We start from the raw sequence: 21,572 nt of genomic DNA on the forward strand, positions 1-21,572 counted from the left end.
CAAGAAGCGTGTTACATGTGCGAATGATAGTAGTTATGATGTTTGTAGCCTTGGGACAGTCACTATTACTGTCTTGTTTGTACTTGGCATTACAAAGAACTTGTTGTCTATCTTTGCTTTTAACAAGTATAGCTTTCAGGTCATCTTTGAGGATAACAAATGCATTGTCAGAGATAGGGAGATGGATTATGCACTCAGGTTGTCTGGGACCTTGTATAAGGGTTTGTCTTTGTTGGATACCTATGATGCACAGTCTCATGATGTCATGGCAGTCACTACTCTATCACCCACTATGCAGAATGCAGAGCTATGGTATGTCCACTATGGACATATGAGTTTTGGGAGTTTGATGACCCTTCAGAGGTGCCATATGGTAGATGCACTGCCTCCAGTGGAGACTTTACCTCCTCATGCATACGAGGGATGTATTTTGGACAAGATACACAGATTTGCCTTAAAAAAGGATGGTGCAGTGTGCGCTGTCTGGAAATTGCAGCTTATTCACTCTGATGTTTGTAGTCCCATGAGGACACGTGCACTTGGAGGCTATCTTTACTTTGTTACATTTATTTATGACTACTCTTGGTGTACATGGGTGTATGGATAGAAAGTAAAATCTGATGTGTTTATGCATTTTAAACATCTTGCTGCAAAGCTTGAGATTGAAATTGACTTGAAAGTGTAGAGACTTCACATGGATAGAGCGGGAAGTACACGTCTCGTGCTTTTGAGACATATTTGGTTGATCATGGCATTATTCATCAAGCCACTGTTAGAATGACTCCTAGTAGAATGGTATTGTTGAAAGGAAGAATCACACTCTTATGGAGATGACTCGTTGTATCCTCAAAAGCGAGGGGCTACCTCATAATTTTGGTTAAAAGGCCTTCAATATGCAAATAATGTGTTGAATCGTGCATCCACTAAGGCACTAAAGGCGATCACCTTGTTTGAAGCTTGGCATGGCAAGAAACCCAAGATTGACTACTTTTGGGTGTTTGGTTGCATAGCTTATGCACATGTTCCGAAAGAGCTTGGTGGGAAGCTTGATGACAAGGCTGTGAAATACATATTTATTGGCTATAGCTTGTAAAGCAAGGGCTATCGCTTGTATGACCCACACACAAGAACGTTTTTGTTAGTAGAGATGTCATATTTGCTGAGAATTTTGCATTTTTGCACGATCGGTTTCAAATGCTTGCCACCCGTCACATTGGTGATGTCTTTGAGGGTCTCTTGCCACTTTCCTTGGAGTCTGTGCTTGCTGTAAATGGCCGGATAGACATAATACAACAAGCTATTGCTACACCATATGCACGTAAACAACAGGGTATTGATGATGGTTTGCCACATGCAGTGGAAGACGCAATACAACATGAAAGGCCTGTTGTAAATGCAACAAAATTAGTCCCGAGATGGTTGTTACAAGCTCTCTAGGAGAGTGAAATGGATGCTTCTTTAGCTCAACTCACTAGAAGGGTTGCTAGATATGCAACACATGATGCAAGGGGAGCCCATTTGGCTGATTTTATAAAAGTAGACGATTGTGATGAGCATGTAATTATAAGCTTATTGTTTGATGATGATGAGCCTACTTCCTTGGATGAAGCTTAACAAGATGTACATTGGATGCATGCCATGCAGGATGAGTTAGACTCCATTGCTACTAACTCTACATGGAATCTTGATGGTTTACCACTCAGCAAGAAGGCCATTGGCACAAAATGGGTTTTTAAACTTAAACGCAAGGTTGATGGTACCATTGACATGTATAAAGCACGGTTGGTACCTAAAGGCTATGCACAGAAAAAGGGCATAGATTATGAAGAGACTTTTGCTCCTACATCCCGTTTGAGTACGGTGAGATGTGTAATCCTTGTGCACAGAAGGACATAGATTGATGAAGGTACATCAATTGGACATTAAGAGAATATTCTTCAATGGGGATTTGCACGCGGATGTTTGTGTCACAATCTCGAAGGTTTGTGGTTAAGAGGAAAGAGCACATGGTATACAAGTTAAACAAAGCTCTTTATGGTCTCAAATAGGCTATCCATGCACAGTTTTCTAAAATTGATGCATATTTGGCTAGCAAAGGGTTCAAAAACAGTCCAACTGTTCCTACTCTATACATTAAGAATGAAGGGGGAGACTTGATAATTATCATTCTTTATGTAGATGACATGTTGCTCACTGGATCTTCAGAAGCAAAAATTGCACATTTCAAGGCTGAATTAAAACATGGATTTGGTATGTTAGATATGGGCTATCTAGACTATCATTTGGGGATTCGGTTAATCCAAGATCAACATGGTATCATCATGTCATAGTCACAGTATGTGGGTAAGTTTCTACATAGGTATAATATGCAAGATTGCAAGGCTAAGTGCACTCCTATGGAGCCCTTAAAGCTGTCTATGCATGATGGTGAAGAGATGTCTGATATTGCAATTTACAGCTAGGCTGTTGGTTGTCTTATTTGTATTTGCAATACACGCCTTGACAATCAGTATGCAGCATCTTAGGTGAGCAGGTATATGCATAGCCCACGGACTATACATTGGCAAGGTGTTAAGCAGATCTAAAAATATGTGCAAGGTACTCAATCACATGCATTATTATTTCCCGGGGGGGAGACTTGCAATTACAGGCTTACAGTGATTCAGATTGGACTGGTGATGCAAACAATAGGTAGTCTACTAGTGGACACTGTTTCTTTTTGGGCTGTTCATGCATTTCATGGCTAAGCAAGAAACAACCTACAATGGCTACCTCGACTTGTGAGGCTTAGCCTTCACGGCAACAGTGGAATGTGTATGGTTCCGCAAATTGTTAAGCTGATCTACATTTACCATTGGAAGGTCCTACATCCATTCTTTTTGACAATCAAAGTGTCATTGCAGTGGCATGGAATCTTGTGTTTCATGCTTGCACGAAACATATTGAGGTGCATTACCATTGTGTCAGAGAGAGATTCTATGTAGGAGAGATTAGCTTGATGTATGTTCTTACATAGAAAAATGTCGCGGACATTTTCACCAAGACACTATCTCATGAGAAGTTCAAGGCTTTTTCCAAGTCCTTAAACTTGCTACCCTTTGGTGATTGATCATTTTTGTACTTTACTACATTGGCACAGCAGGGAGGTGCTAGAACTTACCAATTCTATGGGCGGCGTCCAATGTTTTAGTCTTTAATTCTTTTTCAATTCTAAGTGTGAACACAACAAAAGTTATAAGTTGTGTCACTACTCTTAGAGTTAGAGTTAGAGTCAGTTAACTCTAGTTGAGTTAGAGCTAGGTCTATCTTAGACCTATCTTGTACCTTTCATTCTCATTCTTTCAGTTCAACAAGTACACTCTACTCTTTTGCTTTAGCACACTCTCATTGTTTCTCTTTTCTCTCCTCCATAGCCGGCAGTAATGTCCTAACATTTTTGCCAAAAATTGGGCCATGTATATGACAATTGTTGCTCAAAGGCCAAGAGTCTTAGACCCACATTCAAAATTATCTCATCCCTAGCTAAGGGTCTTCTAACCACACCAAAGCTAAATTCAATCCCCATTCTTGAACCAAGTTTAGCCCTTCTAGTAGTGGTAGTGTCTCTCCAAGGAGATTGAGAGGAGGTCCTACCCAAGGAGGTAGTGTAGTTTTTCCACACAATGGCATTCGTGGTTATCAGTGGATGGCCACTAATCCTGTGGATCTTGGATCTCCCCGTCGATTCGTTCCTTGTACTATCTTTGACTGATTTGGTTCTTACCTTTCCCTTTGCGAGTTTGTTAGGAGTCCTAGGTTATCCTTGGGCACCTTAGACTAGTTAGGCTATATTTTCTTTAGGCTTAACCGTATTTTTTCAAGTCTTGCGTTGCATTCTACACTCACTTAAGCTTTCTTTTAGCACGCCATCCAAAGATCTCAATATGAAACATCTGATATGTAGGTTTCTTTGTTGATCCTCTCATGTTGGGTTTTGTGTTTCCGTTTAGAATGAATTGTTACATTGCTGAACATCTGTATGGACTCTAGTAGTATTGGTCACAGTGGTCATGAAGTGACTTAGTACAAATGTACCAAGGGCACTTTAGGGTTTGGGCAGTTGAGTCCTATTTATAGGACTCAAGGCCCTATATTGTACACATCATTGTGTGATCACCACTCTTGGATTCTTGGTCCCTTGGCCAATGTATCCGTACATTTGGATGGTGTGGGTTGGTGGTATGAGATGCCAATCCTTGGGATGTGGTGGTGATGGAGTGTTGCCAGCTTCCATCAAGCTCGGCGTTTGGCTCTATGGCTGGGAGGTGAGTCTAATGTCCAGTCCCTTTCATTGTGAGTATGGCATGTATTGTGTCTTGTGTGCAGGTTGGATCCTAGGGGGACGTTATACTAACATTGCAAGTCCTACAAGGGTTAAAGGTTTGTTTTTCCGATTTGTGCCTTGGGGACTATTGTCTTTATCAGCATGGAGAGGGAGATAATATCTTCTCTCTTGAGATTGGGCCTTTAGTATCCTTTTTCTCTAGGTTTTTCTTTTCCTTCAATCGAGGTGTTTTTATAATTCAACCATAATTATCTACACTTGTAGTTTACTTTTCATGATAGGTGGACTGCTACTTTGGTGGTTGTGCCTTCTTACTCTTGGTTGGCATCAGAGCCATCTCGTGGGTTGAGTTTTAGGCGTGCCTATGACACTTGGTCAGCATTGGAGCCCTCTCCCAAGATCAAGTACGGGCCCATCTCGGTTGCCTTGGTAATCCCGGTCTTCTAGTTGGGGAGGGTCAGGTCTTTCATCTTCATCCATTGGATCTATTTGCATGCATGTTGGACTCCTCTCTTGGCACTTCTCAACTAGCATGGAGCCCTCTCCCGAGGTTAAGATTCAGGCTTGCCTATGCCACTTGATTAGGATTGGAGCCCCATCTTGAGATTGAGTATGGGCATATTCTGCGTACCTAGAAGGCTGATTCTCCTTTGGCCATTCCAGTTAAGGGGTGTTAGGTCTATCTTGATCATTAGATTCATCATGATTCTCGATACCATACAAAGACCAACATCAGACTTCTCTTCCTTCTTCGGCATTGTCGTCCATGGTTGAGAGGGGGTTCCTACCCTTCATTGTTATGGTACAAGTTTTGGCATTTGTCTTCAATATTGGCCTCACTTCCTTATTGTAACTCCTGTTTGCATTTCATGATCATCATCATCTTTGTAAGGGGGTGCTTGGACAAGTGAATAATTTTCCCACAAGGAACACTATCCAAGTGGCATTTGCTACATACACATTCTCATCATGTAGCATACTCTTTGCATCCCATTATGCAAAGCACTCATGAGCAAATCGTGGGCTATTTCCATCGACGGTCCTTTCACCACCTCACCACCTCATCTACATACCTCTTCTTCCTTTTCCTTCATCATTGATACCCTTGAGTGGTTGGGAGATAGCTTGTTTGTTTTATGATGGGTTAGATCTACTCATCCCTCTCATTCTCCCCTTGGGGCATAGTAATTTAATAGGCCGCAAACCATATCTTAATTTAAAATAAAAAAAGGAAGTTCAATGTGGTTCCATCCGCCTTTGTAGATCTTGGTTGGCCAATGGGTTGCCGACGAGCACCCTTTGTTCGATACCTTGGCCACTTTGGGGTGATCACTTGGGCTCCCTTGGTAAGATAACTTTTTGCCTATATAGACTTTGTAGGCCACTAGGCAGCCAATGTGTACCTTTTGTCCAATGCCTAGGCTACTTTGGGGTGGGACACCTTGGAGTAAAAATGGGCTTCAGCTTTTCTTCTAGTCCCTTCTTGGTTTCAATTTTGGGCTTGAGAGGGGGTATTGAGCTAAAAATGCATTACAAACTAATTAGTTCTTTAAAATAGCCCCAAAACATATAAATTACCACAAGTTTCATTAGAAGGTGCGTGGTCCTAGAGAGTTTCTTTATCCCATAAGCGAAACCCTAATTTGGGAGGATTCTTCTACATTTATAAATAGATAGGTTGCCCACCATTCAACCCATCCTTGTCTTGCAAGTTTTGGTCATCAGCCCTCTTCCACTAGCTATCCAACCCCCAATGATTGCCACTATGGGTCTATAGCTGTCGTCTAGTCTCCCACTATTGCTGTAATCAGCTGCCATCATCTTTGGACAGTTGCATTTCTTTTTTTAGTAATTCTAGCACCTCCCTCAGTTTGCTCCCATGAGAGCCACTGGCTGATGGACAGCTCTGGCATTCTGTCCATTCTATCATTCATTTACAGCATTGATTCATTCACTTCAGAGTTCTTTTTTTTCTTTATTTGTGTTTATGTTTTTGCGTTTAGGGTTTGTGTTTATTGTATTATTGTTTGAGTTATCGTGTTTTAGTCGTATTCATACATTTTGTGTTTTCTCTATCCAAACCCCAGCTTATCTTCACAGTCCATAGCTCTAGGACAAAGAGGAATGATCTCTAGAGGGTCCAGTAGCAAAAATGCAAGTGTAAGTAAGCTGATGGAGCAAACTGTAGCTACAAAACACGTCTGTCTACTGATGGATATAGCCTTCTGGAAGTAGGGTGACTGCTGTAGCAGGTGTGCCACATACTGTAGCGGCAACAGCAGCATAGAACGCAGATGCAGTCCCGAGTTCATGATGTTGACAACCTGTACATGAAGAATACCTGCTGTGTCTGAAAGGTGACTGTTGGGTGATGACGATAGCAGCATCTAAAGATGTTTGCCAGCCTCCTGATGGTTGGGATCAGCAAAATGCAGATGGCAGTTTATGAAAGATGATGATGACCTGCTGGAACCAGGTGACAGCCTGTAGAAGGATCAGCAAGCATAAATGCACCTAAAGATGTGGTGAAGACTGCTGTAGGTGAAGATCAAGCCCTTCAGAAGCAAAACACAGGTTGGCAGCAGGTCAACAAGATATGGGCAGCTATTGGGCGACACACAATCTGAGATGCCAGCCACTCCACGATGTTCTGAATGGGCAACAGCTCTGTAGTGATTGCATCCACTAGGCACCTGTAGGAGGAAGGGAGCAACACTCGGAGAAGGAGAGTGGTTGTCAGAATGAGAATTGAAACTGAGAGTGGTTGAGAGTGACATTGGGATACCCACAACATGCCTTTTTACAGGAGTTTTTTTGGCATTTGTCCTACTGTGGAAATAAAAGTGTTTTCAATGTGAATAATGCTTTCTTGGGGCTGATTTTGAAGAGCTAAAATCACATGCAAATGCATGGCTCTTCAGTATTAATGCTAGCTTGGATTTTGGTGACTCAAAAGAAGGGGCAGCAAAGGGATAGGAAGGAAATCGGTGCATTTGAGCTCCTTGTTTAAGTAGGATTCCCAGCATAGGCCAATGGCACCAAGAGTCAAAGCGGTTCTCACCTGTGGAGGTATTCAGGTTGCAGAGTATACGAGTGATATTCCTATCAAGGAAGCACCATAAAGCTGATAATTGATGTGTACTCACTTGAGAAGAAGCATAAACTGACCTAAGACCTAAATTAGGACCTAACAGGGCTGTACGAGGGTGGAACAAATTAGCCATTAATTGTGAGCTTGACTTAGGCTAAGATCTTAGGTAACTTAACAGAGGGGGTTGAGCTTGACCCTCGAGGTTTGACAAGCTTACTATCTTCTTCTGTCTACTGATGATTGCACCTCAAATGCAGTAAGTAGATAGGCTACTTGTTTGATTTCACTCATCATTCAATAATAAGTAGATAGGCTACTTGGTTTGATTTCACTCAGCACTCGATAATTTTGTTCAACTCGTTGTTTTGAACTTGTGTCATACTTGGTGTGACCCCCTGGGTGCCATGCACGAAAAGCTGCATGCAGCATGACCTTCGTTAAGTCTTCTTGTGCTTGTGCTGCTCAGTGTGACCCTTTAGCACCATGCACCAAATGATCCATGCAGTAGGACCTTTATTTATGGTGGTCTCGAAGTCTTGTCATGCATGACTCTATTGTTGCATGCACCAAAAGCTGCATGCAGTGGGACCTGTTTTAAACATGTCACTGTCGTCCAAATTTGTTTCTGGGATATCGGCTAACAGAGAAACTCAAAGGTTATGCCAGATTCTAGTGATTGTGGCAGGCAAGTTAGTTGATAAGGTCTAGTTTGTGTGTCTTGAGATTCTGAGCTTCTTCCTTCTGCATCTTCCCACAGGCATACCTTCAAGCTCTACTAGTTCACTGCTTCGCCTCATTTTGGGGATAGTGGGGGGCACAGTCCTGTTAGTACTGGCAGCTGTGGGTGTGATATTATGTGCTCGGAATATTGCTGTTAGTCGGCATGCTGCTAGTGCAAGTCAAGGGAAAGGAAGATCCATAAAAGACAAGAAGTGGTCCTCCTGTGGAGATAGCAGCTTGAATCTTCTTGCACTATGCTGCAATGTGGACCCTGCTTCAAACAAAAGTGCAAGAGGGCAAGCAACTCTCTCTCAAGGTATGGCCTTCTCTTCTATGCTACTCATTGAGAGCCTATTGTTTGTTTATCATTTTTATTCTTGACTTTTTTTGTTTTGGGGGGGGGGGGGGGGGGATTTTCTCAAGCAGAGATGATGACTGGTTCCATGGATGCTGAAAAGCCAGTTGTGTACACGTATGAGGAGCTTCTGATTGCAACAGACAACTTCAAAGAGTCAAACATGCTTGGGCAAGGAGCCTTTGGCACTGTCTATTACGGAGTGCTGAGGGATCAGGTACATCTTGTATTTTACCTCAGCTAGCAGTGTCCCTAGGGACAATGCTATTGTAACGGTCTTACATTTGGAATGCTCTTTTAATACCATTGTCATGGGTTTAAATTTGGAATAATATTATCTGGTTAGCATTATCTGTAGGCGCATGCTGTTGTCTGCTAGGAACATTTGCACTAGTATTTGTGTATATTTTATTGCACAAATGAAGTTGATGTTTGTGTCATTTTGCGATAATTCATCCCTGATGGGTAGAGAAGCGTCCCGGGAGCTTCTTCCCTCTAACTGAGGGTTTGCGTCGTGAAAAGTAAAGATGTTTGCTCTGTATCGTAGATAGAACGTTGGCATTGTTCTGGCATTGCATAGCCAATGAAGAATATGCACAGACATTCAAAATGCCTGTAGCTCTTAAATTTTTAGCCTGGTAAGGATGCCGTTCGAGAGAACATAGATCCTTATATCAAACCTAACAAGATGGAAGAATTTCACCGGTTTGGCTCAGCTGGGAGGCATGAACAACGAGAGGAACTACTGATGTAGCGTTTTTAGGCTCGTGTTTGTCCTGATCCTGAAGTTTTCGACTTTTGCCCAGCTGACTTTCATGCCCTGCATCGCATCCCTGGTCACTGGTCAGTAGCCTCGCCGAGTAGCAGGCATACAGGAACTTTCGGTCAATCGCGTACAGGAGTTGGATCCCATCGCCATTAATACGTATCTCGTCGGCGCCTTACAAATTCTTTCTTGAAGGAGAAACGATTTGAAGTGCAAGGGCGATAAATAGGCTTGCAGGATTCGAACTTGCGAGAACTTGCACTTGACATGCCAGTGTTGGTTTGAGTCCCTGTAAAATAATACGCATAACTTAGAAATTTTATGAGAGCCATAAAAAAGAACGAGTATAAATATCACGCAAATACAGTGTAGAGATAATGGAGTTTGTAATGTTAACAGGATGTGGCTATCAAGCGGATGAAAGCAACAATAACTAAAGAGTTTCTTGCTGAAATGAAGGTTTTGTGCAAGTTCCATCACACAAATCTGGTGAGTTTCTGCTGAACTAGAAATAGAAACCTTGTGCAAGATTTGTGATACAAAAGGTGTGAAGGTTTTAGGGATCCAGTGTTTCGATATGTCCTCCCCAACCACGAGAGCCGTTTATGCTGTTGTAATGCAGAATGAGCTTCTCGGTTATGCATCTCATGAAGATGAGTTATTTCTTGTGTACGAGTATGCCGAGCATCGAGCCGTTGCCGATCGATTGCACGATCCCATTTCCAAAGGTGTGTATGTGCCCTTTTTCAAATCTTTGGTGTGCATTTGATTTCGGCGCGAAGTGCGGAGCCGGTTGCGTATTGGAAAGCTCTTTTTGTGGTGTCGTGTAGCCCTCGTGGGTAGTTGCGGTGGAGAGATGGTAAGGCTCTTCTATGTTTTGATGGAGTGAATGTTAGGCTTTTTGCAGGCTTTACACCTTTAACATGGAATGCGAGAGTCCAGATTGCATTGGACACAGCACGGGGCCTGGAATACATACATGAGCATACCAAAGAGCATTATGTTCATCGTGATGTCAAAACCAGCAATGTACTACTGGATGCCGACTTTCGGGCAAAGGTGAAAAGCGAAGAGATCTTTTCTTTCCACCTTCAATCACGGCTATGTCACTGAATCGATTTCTTTTCCCCCCTCTAGGTTGCAGATTTCGGGCTAGCCAAACTAGTTGAGAAGACCAGCGGTGGGGAAACTTCTATAACAAGGATTGTTGGCACCTTCGGGTACCTTGCCCCAGAGTAATGATCATAATCTTCTTACTCATGAACTTGAAGTTATTAACGCGAGGAACCTTACGTCTTGAATCATAAATTACATGTATTTTACCCTTGAAAAGCTCGTATGATAGGGGCCATGCAGAGGTTGGTGTCTCATGAGTAATACAAACGCGGTTGCTGTCAATCTGTGTGATGATTATAGCATATTCAAAATGCAATTCTAATGTCTGATTATAAGGACTACGGGTTTTCCTGCTCTCTTTTGCAGGTATAGCCGTGATGGTATAGCCACATCGAAGAGTGATGTATATGCATTTGGTGTGGTTCTATTTGAGCTCATTACTGGGAAAGAAGCCATCTCAAAGAGCAAGGTCGCAATGCCAAGCACACCTGAAAGACGCTCATTGATCTCTATTGTAAGGCATCCTTATTGCAGTCTTTGCATCACTGGATAGAAAGTTAGGCTTGACATACTACAATTATGGAATTATATGCTTCTGACAGGTTTCGTTCGTTTACCTTCCTTGGTTAAAACATGTTTAGGATGTTTGAGGATGCTCTAAGTAAGGTTAGTAATTGCAGATGTCCAGAGCTCTGAGGGAATCTCCCAACGCTTTGCAAATGGGCAGACTCAAAGAACTTGTAGATCCGAACCTGATAGATATGTATCCTCAGGACTGTCTTTACAAGGTACTTACAACCAGTTAAACAGGCTTTCACACCCACGTTTTTCTTTTAGAGGTGAATGAGATACTGATGAAGGAGGCTATTATGATCATTGAGCAGATGGCCAAGCTCGGGCAGCAGTGTGTAGAGGAAGACCCAATTCTTCGACCAGACATGAAGTATGTGGTATTTACCTTGTCACAAATACTTCTCTCATCTGTTGAGTGGGAAGCCACTCTTGCGGGCAATAGCCAGGTTTTTAGCGGACTCATTCAAGGAAGGTAGCATCACTCTTCTGAACGAGATGTACCCCGAATTTCGAAATATGAGGCAATGTACCGGTAAAGTTGGATGAAAGAGAGCAGTACGAACATAAAAGTCTACACTGTGGTGCCTTAAGTCATGTCCGTTAGCCTAATTATATCACAATTCTGCATTTTATGCGGCGCATTTTGTTAACCTGAATCAGCAGGTATAAGGGGGATATCAACTGTGCAGGTATAAATGATCTACTTAAACTTGATGTAAACTTGAAATACAAGGTCTGGGTTGAAACACAAACAATCATCTCTGGATGCAATATTTAGAGCCACACCACGCCCAAGCATATGGACTAGAGATCAACACGCAAGTCCTGACCCCACCATTTCAGTCCGCTGGAGCTTGTGTGTGCAGAGAGAGAGAGAGAGAGAGGGAGAGAGAGAGAGAGAATGCAACAAGGAGAGAAGTCTTACAAACCAATCTCTAATTCACAGCTCTGGTGAACACTGCAAGGTCAAGTACCCTCATTTTTAGAGGGTACTCCATCAACCCTCTAATACGCTGCTCACACGATGGACTCAATGTTTACCATTGTAAGGTCAAAAGAATCAACGCGTTGATCTAAAAGTGACGGAACGCGCACATGCACCCCGCCCCGTTGATTCGATTGCTGAACCAATCAGAAGTCACATCTTCTACAAACGCAACTGTATCGACTAGCCCAATAAAAATTGACCTGGGCGTGGCCTGGGTCTAATATTGTCCAAGGTTCTCAAGAGGCTCTTCCATCGGTTGATTGGAGTATCCTAAGGAATTCGATTGACGAGTCTCTCCTCTCTTCAATGGAGCTGTTTAGATGGGTTTTAAACGCTAAGTTTGCCAGCGACTTGAACCTCAGATCCAGAATAACTAGATAGCTTCATGACCGCTACACTTTTCTATTTACCTTTGATCCAATCAATATCTATCTATATCCATTTATCCATCTATCTACCTATACTCCTACACTGTCTGAATTTAGTTCTGGTTAAAGGATGTTTCAAAGCACTAGCTCCTTCCCAAGCCTCCTCCCAAGGTCAGAAACAAAGTAGATTCAAATCTGAACATGCAAGGAATAATTCGCCTTGCTAAGGTGTCTCTCTTCTTAATTCTGCTTCCGTTGTCGTCACTCTAATTCTTATTCTCTCTCACACACACTCTCTCTCTGCGCACACGCAGCCCTTTCCGCAAACTTTTAAGAAAAAAAACAGAAATGGGTACGTCCACACAAGTATCGAAGGCTATCCCGTAGCCTAATGGGTGCTTGGAGAATCATAGTATCTCTATGTGCGCAGAGCTCAACATCCAATAAAAACTCACCACATTTTGACGATCATGAGTTTGCCCGACGGAGTAAGATGTGATCATATGCCTGTAACTTCGGCTGCCGGCAGGCTCCAGCATAATTCAGGCACGTTCCGAGCAGGCATACACCCTTGACTGTGCTTTTGTGTGATAGGCAAGCAAGTTTACGGATCTAGGTCTAAACCCCTGATTTGCAGCTCTCTCTCTCTTTTTTTTTTTCCGAGCAGGCATACACCCTTGACTGTGCTTTTGTGTGATAGGCAAGCAAGTTGACGGATCTAGGTCTAAACCCCTGATTTGCAGCTCTCTCTCTCTCTCTCTCTCTGTCTGTCTGTGGTGCACAACGAAGTAACCAAGGCGGGTGCATCATTGAACGCAACACTTGCCTGAAAAGATGTGGGCCAAGTAGAGAGGAATGGAGGTGTTAGCGGTTGGGCCTCGTGTAGGCCATGGTTGCTGTTAATAACATTCTCGCTGAATGTGTTGACCTTCACGTATTCGCCTTCTAAGAACTGCCTTTAGAAAGCGCGCGCTCTCTCTCTCAATATATCGCAAGGAAAAATAAAAAAGATCGGTGGAAAATGCTTTATTTTACACATGGCAAATTTTAATTCGACTGAATTATGCGTAAACTTTTGTGTTTGGTTGCTTCTAGGAATTAAAAATATATTTCCATGTTCTCACGCCACGAATATGAATACCTTTGATAGATATGGAGTTAGTGAAAACTTTGGTGTGAACTCGAACTTAGCAATGATGGTCTTGGTAAGAAAAACTCTATTAGTAAGCCTTGCACATTATCCTATTGTGCTAGGTCTTGAAGGAAAACCTCATTAATTCTATGGCCCAAGCTTATTGGTTGAATGCTCGATGTTATAGGTCTATGTCAAATTAAACATGAAAATGGACTTCATAAGTGGTTTATCACCTCCAGTGCTAGTACCTTTTCTTCCTTTACTCTTGTCCTCTTTTTATGGGTCCTATCTTTTGCAAAAATAAAGTGTGAAGTTACCATCTTCTTCTCTCCTCTTTGCTCATTCCATTGAGTCTTCTTTGCTAGTTCTCTTGGCTCATTGTAAATTCATCAAGATCCCCACTTTCTCTCTCCTTTCCCCCCCTCTACTTAATCCTTCCCTTTACACCCTCTCACCATATTGATTCCATTTCCTCCCACCTTAATCATCTAGCGTTAATCCTTTCAATCTCATCCTTATAATGTCTTTTTTTTTGCATGATCTCACCACCTAAATCTACCCAATTCCATATATTGGCCATCATCATCGTCCAAAAGACCACATGAACCACCCTTTGGAAATGCTACTTACACTCATATTAATGCAAATGTCCATCCATGGCTCCTTTTCTTGACGCCTTTGTGTAAATTTTCACTATCTATTTATGCGAATAGGCATTGTCTAAGCTCCCTAGTGTTGTGACATGTGGATTCTTCCAAGGCAATACATTTTCATTGGGTATTCAACAAATTGTATGAGTTCATGTATGTGATGAGCTCTTTTGGAAAGATTCAGATTCATTTGCAATATCCTTTGGTATCTTTTGTAAGAGTTACAATCTTATTGGCCTATAGAAGAAGGGGATTTTGTTCACACATCACTTGAGTATAAGATAGCATTAAGCTATGCATTGCTTCAACTTGGTCATAATGAGTCCACCCACAATATTGTCATATTATTATTGGTATTCTGGCCACTAAGCTCATGTCAACTTACATCTCCATTCTCTCAAGGAAACGGCTTATAAAAATCATTAGACTTTCAAACCATCACTTTGTTTCTTGATGTATCCAATTTCCTAGCATATAGTGAGTTTTTATTATCTTCAAGTTTTTTAAGACCTAATGTCTATTCAAATCAATGTTGTTTACTTGAGCAATTTGTATAAATTACAAGTTTTTTAAACCTAACCTCTAATCAAATCAATTAAGTGTTATCTTACCTTATATATGACCTTGTGTATATTACCTTAAGAGTTTTTGCATCATTGCATTGTGTCTCTACTCCATGAGATCACTTATGCACACTTGTATTTGCGCCAAGTATTGCCTTGCGTATAACCTTTAGTATTCACCCTTTCAAAGAGGGACGTTTTTTTTTTTTTGGGGTCCCTATCTCCTAATATTACATCTTTATACTCGACCAAGAGAACTTTTGGCACCACAATGTTCACCCTTCGAATCCATCATTCGGTTTGTTAATTTTGGGTGTGCCTCTAGACAAGTTTGACATCTTGGAAAAGTACCCTATCTAGATGGCATAACACCCAAGATAGATTCTTTTTGCTTCTCTTTTATAAAATGTTTTTTCATGTTAACCACTTATACTTGCATTTATAGTCTAAGAACTTGGTCCCTCACTTGTGATTCAAATCATGGGTAATGTCAGCTCAACACTTAGCCTCGTAATTCCCCTTGTTCAAAGTTATCCACTTGTCTTCATACACATTTAACAAAACACCAATTTGTGAAGGAGACCGTATTTTATTCTAAGATACTAAAATAAAAGGTATGAAGTAAATTTCAAGTGGAAATTTAGTTTTTACAAAGGTTGGATTTTCAAAAGTGCATAAAAATATGTTAAAACAGCACTCAACGATGCTATTTCAAGCTTTTACAAAAGATGATAGTTTTTATCTAATTGCAATTCTCTTAATAGTAATGCATAATATATATGTTCAAGTATTTTTCATGAAAGATTTGGCGTGATTTAAAAAAAAAGAGAGTTTTTATTAGAGGCACTAAATTTTTTTGTTTTTTTGCAAAAATGGTCTCAAAGGTGGACATAAAAATATGCAATTCCTAGCTTGTTTTAATATTTTCTATTTTTTTCAACTATTATCTTGTGTTGATCACATTCCCTAAAACCATTTCATCTTAATCTTTCTCATTGATAAGAAATGTGATTTTTTATAGAGGGTCCAAATTGCTACAAAAGTGGCTTTTTTGCTACAAGACTAGTATTAATGCAAGTAATTGTAATGCGGTTTACGTATTCTCCAAACCCATGAAGACAAGAAACATAAGGTAGCTTATGTATTCAAAGCAAACCCTAGATCTTAATTTATTTGCATAGCCTTCATTGTGCAATTATACCTAGGGCCACAACCTAGCTCCATGAATTTTTGTTAATTACAAGGGAATAAATAATCTCTATACACATGATGTAAATCCCAAAATGGTTTGATATTAGGAATCATAGAGTGGTTTATCTTATCTTCAAATCCACAAATTACTTCAAATCCACAAAGATAAGAAACATCAATGTAGCTCATATATTTAATGCCAAACCTAGAACATTATTTGTTTTCGAAGAAATGCAACGAACCATATATAACAAACCATTCATAGAAAAGAGAGATGTTATGAACTTAGATAACGAAAATGAGATAGATGAACCGTTACACTTACGAAGTCACCGATCACAAAAATGCACAGTATAGCCAAGGGGTAGTGGCTTAAGTGGTTTGAAGGCCTTCCAAAGCAAGAAACAAAGTGATTTTCCACATAAGAGATTGCAATTTCAAATATATAGACTTATCTGTAATGCATGTGAAAATCTAGTTAGTTAGCTGGGACATTTATCCCAAAAGGATATCCCAAATGTTTGCAAATCGTGTCTTTTGGGACCACCTCACCTTACTAGCCTAAGGCTTGAAGATCACTTTCTGTGTAGCTAACAAGAGTTCATTTGGAAGCAATTATGCAAAGCCCTTAAAGCAAGGGCTAATAAGCCCCATAACTCCATTGCTCTCTAAATATTACCACAGATAGCCTTCAAGAACATAAAGGTGTCGTTGGCAAGACCTTGGTCTACCAATTGTTCTATTGAAGGAAGAGAGAAACCAACCACCTTAGCATTGGCTGTTAGATGCGACAATATTATCAAAATGGGATGAGTGGGCAGAGCAATGAACAAAGGAATCAAGGACAACCTTGTAGAATAGATCAACGGAGAGAAAAAGGTTCAATGACTCCACTATTATGCAAAACTCTAGAGGAAGAGTCCAAACTCATAATATAAATTAGTTTAGACATACAAGGACCAAGCCCCATCCATTACATTAATTGAGGGGTATATGCATGATAAGGTGGTATACTAGCTACCAAGTTTTTGGGTGGGAGGTAGCCACACTTGCTAGCTGATATTCCAAGTGGTGAGGTCATAAATATTTTGCATGCAAGAACCTAATATAGAATTTTTAATTTATATTATACTTCGTTGTTTCATTATTGCATGTCATGGGGGATGGGATATTCATTCTTTCAATTTTACATTTTTTGATCACTCATATTTTTCTCCCATCATCATGGAGACTAGAAAGAGAAAAACACCTTCCAGCAATATGACACCATCGAGGACAAAATAGAGCAAATGACAGAGATAGACATGGAAGCATGATTTTGTCTCAAAGAATGGTATATGTAAGTTCATTGCCACACAAAAAACATTAGAAAGCTAAAGGGTTTAGTTAGTAAACCTAAGAAATGAGACGATGAGTGTGGAGCTATCTTATTGGTCACTTTGTTGGTAGAAACAGGATGATTGCTTCTGTTCTTCCTCCCTCCAATGTCTCTTGTTTCCACATTTGTCATGGAGTCACAGCATGGGTAGAGGCCCTTGCACCTTACTAGGAAGCACTACATGTAAAAAGAGAGAGATAGAGAGAGACAGAGAGTTAAAGAGGGTGGGAGACATATTGTGGACAAGGGCCCTCCCACCTTCTTAGTATGCATTACGCACACACACAGAGAGAGAGAGAGAGAGAGAGAGAGAGAGAATTGAATGCACCGAGCAGGGAGGAAGAAGAGGGAGCATAGGCAAGGACCCTCACATTTTCTAAAGAGGCACTGCACGTGTGCGTGTGTTACCAAAAGATAAGATAAAAAATACTATGCAATATGCTTGTATACAATCCATTAAAGGAGAGGACTATCCAATGGGTAATATACATAGTATATGATCCAAAAAGGTATGTTGAAATAGGGGCAAAGGAGCGAATTGCTACCCACAATTCGAACATGCCCACATATTAGTAAGAAACAATAAACATGCATGTGCCACAAGTAGTTTGAAGGCAAGGAGACTCCAATGTTTGGAAGGTGTCTCAATAGAGAAAGGAGGGTCGGGGAGCAAGGGATTAATCAAATATTTATATGTATATACACTTTTAAGAAAACAAGGTGGAAAGGCAATGAGATGAGTTCATAGTCCTTCCTCAGAGCACTCAAGTAGGATTATTTGAGTACATCAAAGGCTATACATACAGGTTGTTTTTGCAAGGGTTGAGTGGGTGCATTAATGGTCTATAGTGTTGGGATAGCGGGGTGATTATTCGGTAGTATCCATGCATCATAAGTCATAGCGTGTAAGGTGGCAGTATATAGGGGCCTATTAGATGATGCATCCATGTTAAGCATATATTTTCATTACTGCATACATGCAATTGATGGAAAATAATCCTATGGTATTCCATGTATGTTATGCCCTCGCCCTCTAATGTTCATGTAATGAAGGCTCACAGATTGTGTCGCCCCCTTTGATAAATTGTGGTTGGTATGCTCACAATCCTTCAAGCTCAAGTCATAGCATAAACATAACATTTTATTGTTTATAAGCTTGAAGGTCATGATGCCATGGTTAGACCATGTTATATCATGTAATGAAAATACTTACCAACATCACATATGAGTTACTTGTAGTATCTCATGCATCACCATGGATGGAAAAAAGAAGGCAAGGAATGTTGGTTGAATGATGTTGTTATTATGCAAAGACATAGATGCTCATTATTATGTTAGGTGAGGGCCATAGATGGGGTGCCTATGCACATGTGTGTGTGTGGAGATATATATATATATATATATTTGATGACATGCATGTCAAGTTATCAATCAAGGGGGGAGAGAGAGAGAGAGAGAGAGAGAGAGAGAGAGAGAGAGAGAGAGAGAGAGAGAGAGAGAGAGAGAGAGAGAGAGAGAGAGAGAGAGAGAGAGAGAGAGAGAGAGAGAGAGAGAGAGAGAGAGAGAGAGATTGGGGGATGGGCAAGCGCACCTCCTTCTTACACACTAGGAGATGGATAGTTTTTCAAGCCAGTATCTACCCATCTGCCATCCATCCACAAGTGTGTACACACTAGCCACCACCTTCCGCTGACACTTCCCATATTAAACCCTCAAAATAAATGTCCATGAATTAACACTAAGGATATACATTACTTTTTGTCATATTAGTGAAATATTAAATAACATTAATCATTGTTGACATTTAAAATATTTGATTAACACAATCATTGATGATAAATAGCACAAAATGATGCTATTAACACAAAAAACACGTGGAAAGAGCAAAACTAACCATTAATTACAAGCATTGACATTTGATATTCAACAACCATTCTTTATTGGTTGATTAATTACAATTGAGACACTCATTTTACCAAAAATAAATAAAGAGTAGGGGAGTTGAACCCCTTCACCATGCTATTGAGGCATAGCTCTACCTAGCTCTTTGTGAGAAGGTGGAAAGAGGGAAAATTATTTGACACACCACCCCTCTTTCCACCTTCCCACTTGCAATGCAGATACAGGAGAATTTTAGTATTCATAATCTTCGTTGTTGGTCTCCTTTACAAAGTCAGAATCTTCAAATATCATTCTCACATTAGCATTCTCGATCTCTCTCAACATGGTTCAAGCAACACTGTCCCTTTTAGATGATCCTCCAAGCTAGTTGGAACCCAGTTCCAGCTCTATAGAGATTGAGCCCTTTGAAGTGCTTGCATGGTATATGTGATGGTTGATATAGCAATCTCTACTAATTCATTTCTCAATCTGCTAGTCCATATCGTGACAAGGTGCATTACTTTCTCTCTCAAGTTCCATTGTCGCTTTGCATATCCATGCATCATCAAAACTATCTTCGTACACAATGCATATATTGTGTAGAACAAGGTATGCTACCACCATCTTTGGGACATTTTGTAGAAGCATATCACATCTCTTTAATAATATGTGAAATCACGCTTGAAGGATTCTAAAGGCTCTTTCGACTGGCATACAATTGCTTGATTGTATGTAGCTCCAATGATAATGTTCTGATAGTTGTCCTCTCTACTTTTGAAAGGAGGTAGCATCCAAAAGTATGTAGGATAAACACAGTCACCCAATAGACAATATTGATCCAAAGCTCCATTACACATCATTTTCCTAAATTTGAATGCCGAAAAACATTCCAATCATGCATAGAACCTACCCAACCAATGTCATAGTACTAAACAGCACAATTGGTTGCCACAATGATTTGAAGAATCACTAAGTGGAAACCCCTTCTTGTTAAAATAATCGTCCTAGTTTTCTCTTGGGGCTTTGATCGATGTATGACTCCCATCTAGTGCACCAACAACAAATGGTATACCTCGAATTCCTTGAAATGAATTTGCAATTTTTTGCATTTGTTGTGATATTGCCACTTTATGTACGTACCATGCAATCAAGATGCCACCAGTGCATCACAAAAGTCCAAAACAACCATTTGTGTAAATGATGTCAAGACCACGTACAAATTTATTATAAGTCATGAGTTTGAGCCACTTGCAAGGTGATGTAGGGACACACAAACTCGCTTCTCAATAGGTATTGCTCTTTGATAATTTGTGTTCTTATGTCACATCTGTGGTGGTAGCTTCACAAAAATGAGATATTCGAATGTACTCTTGCTAACTCGCAACATGCTTTTGAACATTCAATTTGAATAACTCCCCACAAAATCCCCAGCTCCATAAAATTCTATGGTGAGGGTAAGCCCAACACAATTCCTCCTCCTCATCATCTAGATCACTTAATAGTAACTCAAACATCACCATAATAGCAATTACAACTCCAATGACACAAGTTATCAATAGATTTTCATCATCCATTCGCTTGTAGAAAGATGCAATAAGACATTAATTGGACAATTGATGAGAGATGTATAATTAGACTTGAAAACAAAATTTAAAAATGGACTCAAGATTCTGAGTATAACTCTTGGATCAATCTTTTTTCAGACTTTCGATTACATCTAATAGACCATATATAGAGGAGGCAAGTGTGTCCATGATAACGAGCCTACGCTCCTCAAATGCTTTCTTTTCTTTTGAGTTTGCTTTTTGGTTGGCCAACATTAAGTGAGTGGTGCTAGCCATATCATTGAGAGACTCCTCTATCTTTTTACCCTTCTTTTGGCATGCTCCTTTATTTACTGGTCACTTGATCTAGCCCAGCCATTGGAGGCTCATTAGAGATAATGTCTTCCTGCGTACTTGCACTTGGATAATTGGAGATAGTTGTAGTATTGTCTTTAGATGAAGACAAACCACTTACGGATTGATGCATGTGCAACACTGACAACATTGGCATGATGGAATATATTCATGCACAAGATCATACCATTGACAAGTGATATTTTAATCATTGCTTGATAGAGAATTGTGGGCCTTGTCCTTTTTATATGACTCATAGACATGTCATTAGTGTTTCTTGCATGCCGCACTATCCTTGTCAAACTCTGGAAACACTGATGCCTAGCTATATGGCTACCTTGGACCAAATGTCCACTCCTTGCTTTGGTGGTTTAGAGAACTCCTCAATCATGGATCCTTAGATGTGAATGAGTTGTACTATCCATGCATCCTTCCATTGAGTAAATTATTTTTTTGTGGTTATTGGATCTTGTGCCTCGAGTGGGGTTTCCTAATTCTTGCATTTTCAGGCTCTCTTTGGTTTAGAAGGCTTTGATGGATCAAACTTGGATGAAGCATTTTCGACTTGTGGCATT

The 21,572-nt window shown here is 40.5% G+C and overlaps 1 protein-coding gene across 3 annotated transcripts in view; it reads left to right on the forward strand.

Moving 5' to 3' along the window:
* The window catches only part of LYK3 (protein kinase family protein / peptidoglycan-binding LysM domain-containing protein), a 50,475-nt gene extending 37,831 nt beyond the window's left edge, over positions 1-12,644 (forward strand). For 2 of the 3 annotated variants that reach the window (XM_087697129.1, XM_087697130.1), the window contains exons 3-11: positions 8,173-8,451; positions 8,562-8,707; positions 9,656-9,745; positions 9,879-9,984; positions 10,164-10,315; positions 10,394-10,491; positions 10,739-10,886; positions 11,053-11,160; positions 11,257-12,644. In XM_087697129.1, coding sequence (XP_087553255.1) covers positions 8,173-8,451; positions 8,562-8,707; positions 9,656-9,745; positions 9,879-9,984; positions 10,164-10,315; positions 10,394-10,491; positions 10,739-10,886; positions 11,053-11,160; positions 11,257-11,421 — 1,292 coding nt within the window. In that variant the 3' untranslated portion in view covers positions 11,422-12,644. Of the gene's footprint in view, positions 1-8,172; positions 8,452-8,561; positions 8,708-9,655; positions 9,746-9,878; positions 9,985-10,152; positions 10,316-10,393; positions 10,492-10,738; positions 10,887-11,052; positions 11,161-11,256 lie in introns of those variants that run through there. The other variant, XM_087697131.1, reaches the window with a different exon arrangement.
* Positions 12,645-21,572: the final 8,928 nt, after the last annotated feature.

This window comes from Lygodium microphyllum, chromosome 17, assembly GCF_053477565.2.
Source record: "Lygodium microphyllum isolate KBCC chromosome 17, Lygodium_microphyllum_v1.1.10, whole genome shotgun sequence".
NCBI classification, from domain to species: domain Eukaryota; kingdom Viridiplantae; phylum Streptophyta; class Polypodiopsida; order Schizaeales; family Lygodiaceae; genus Lygodium; species Lygodium microphyllum.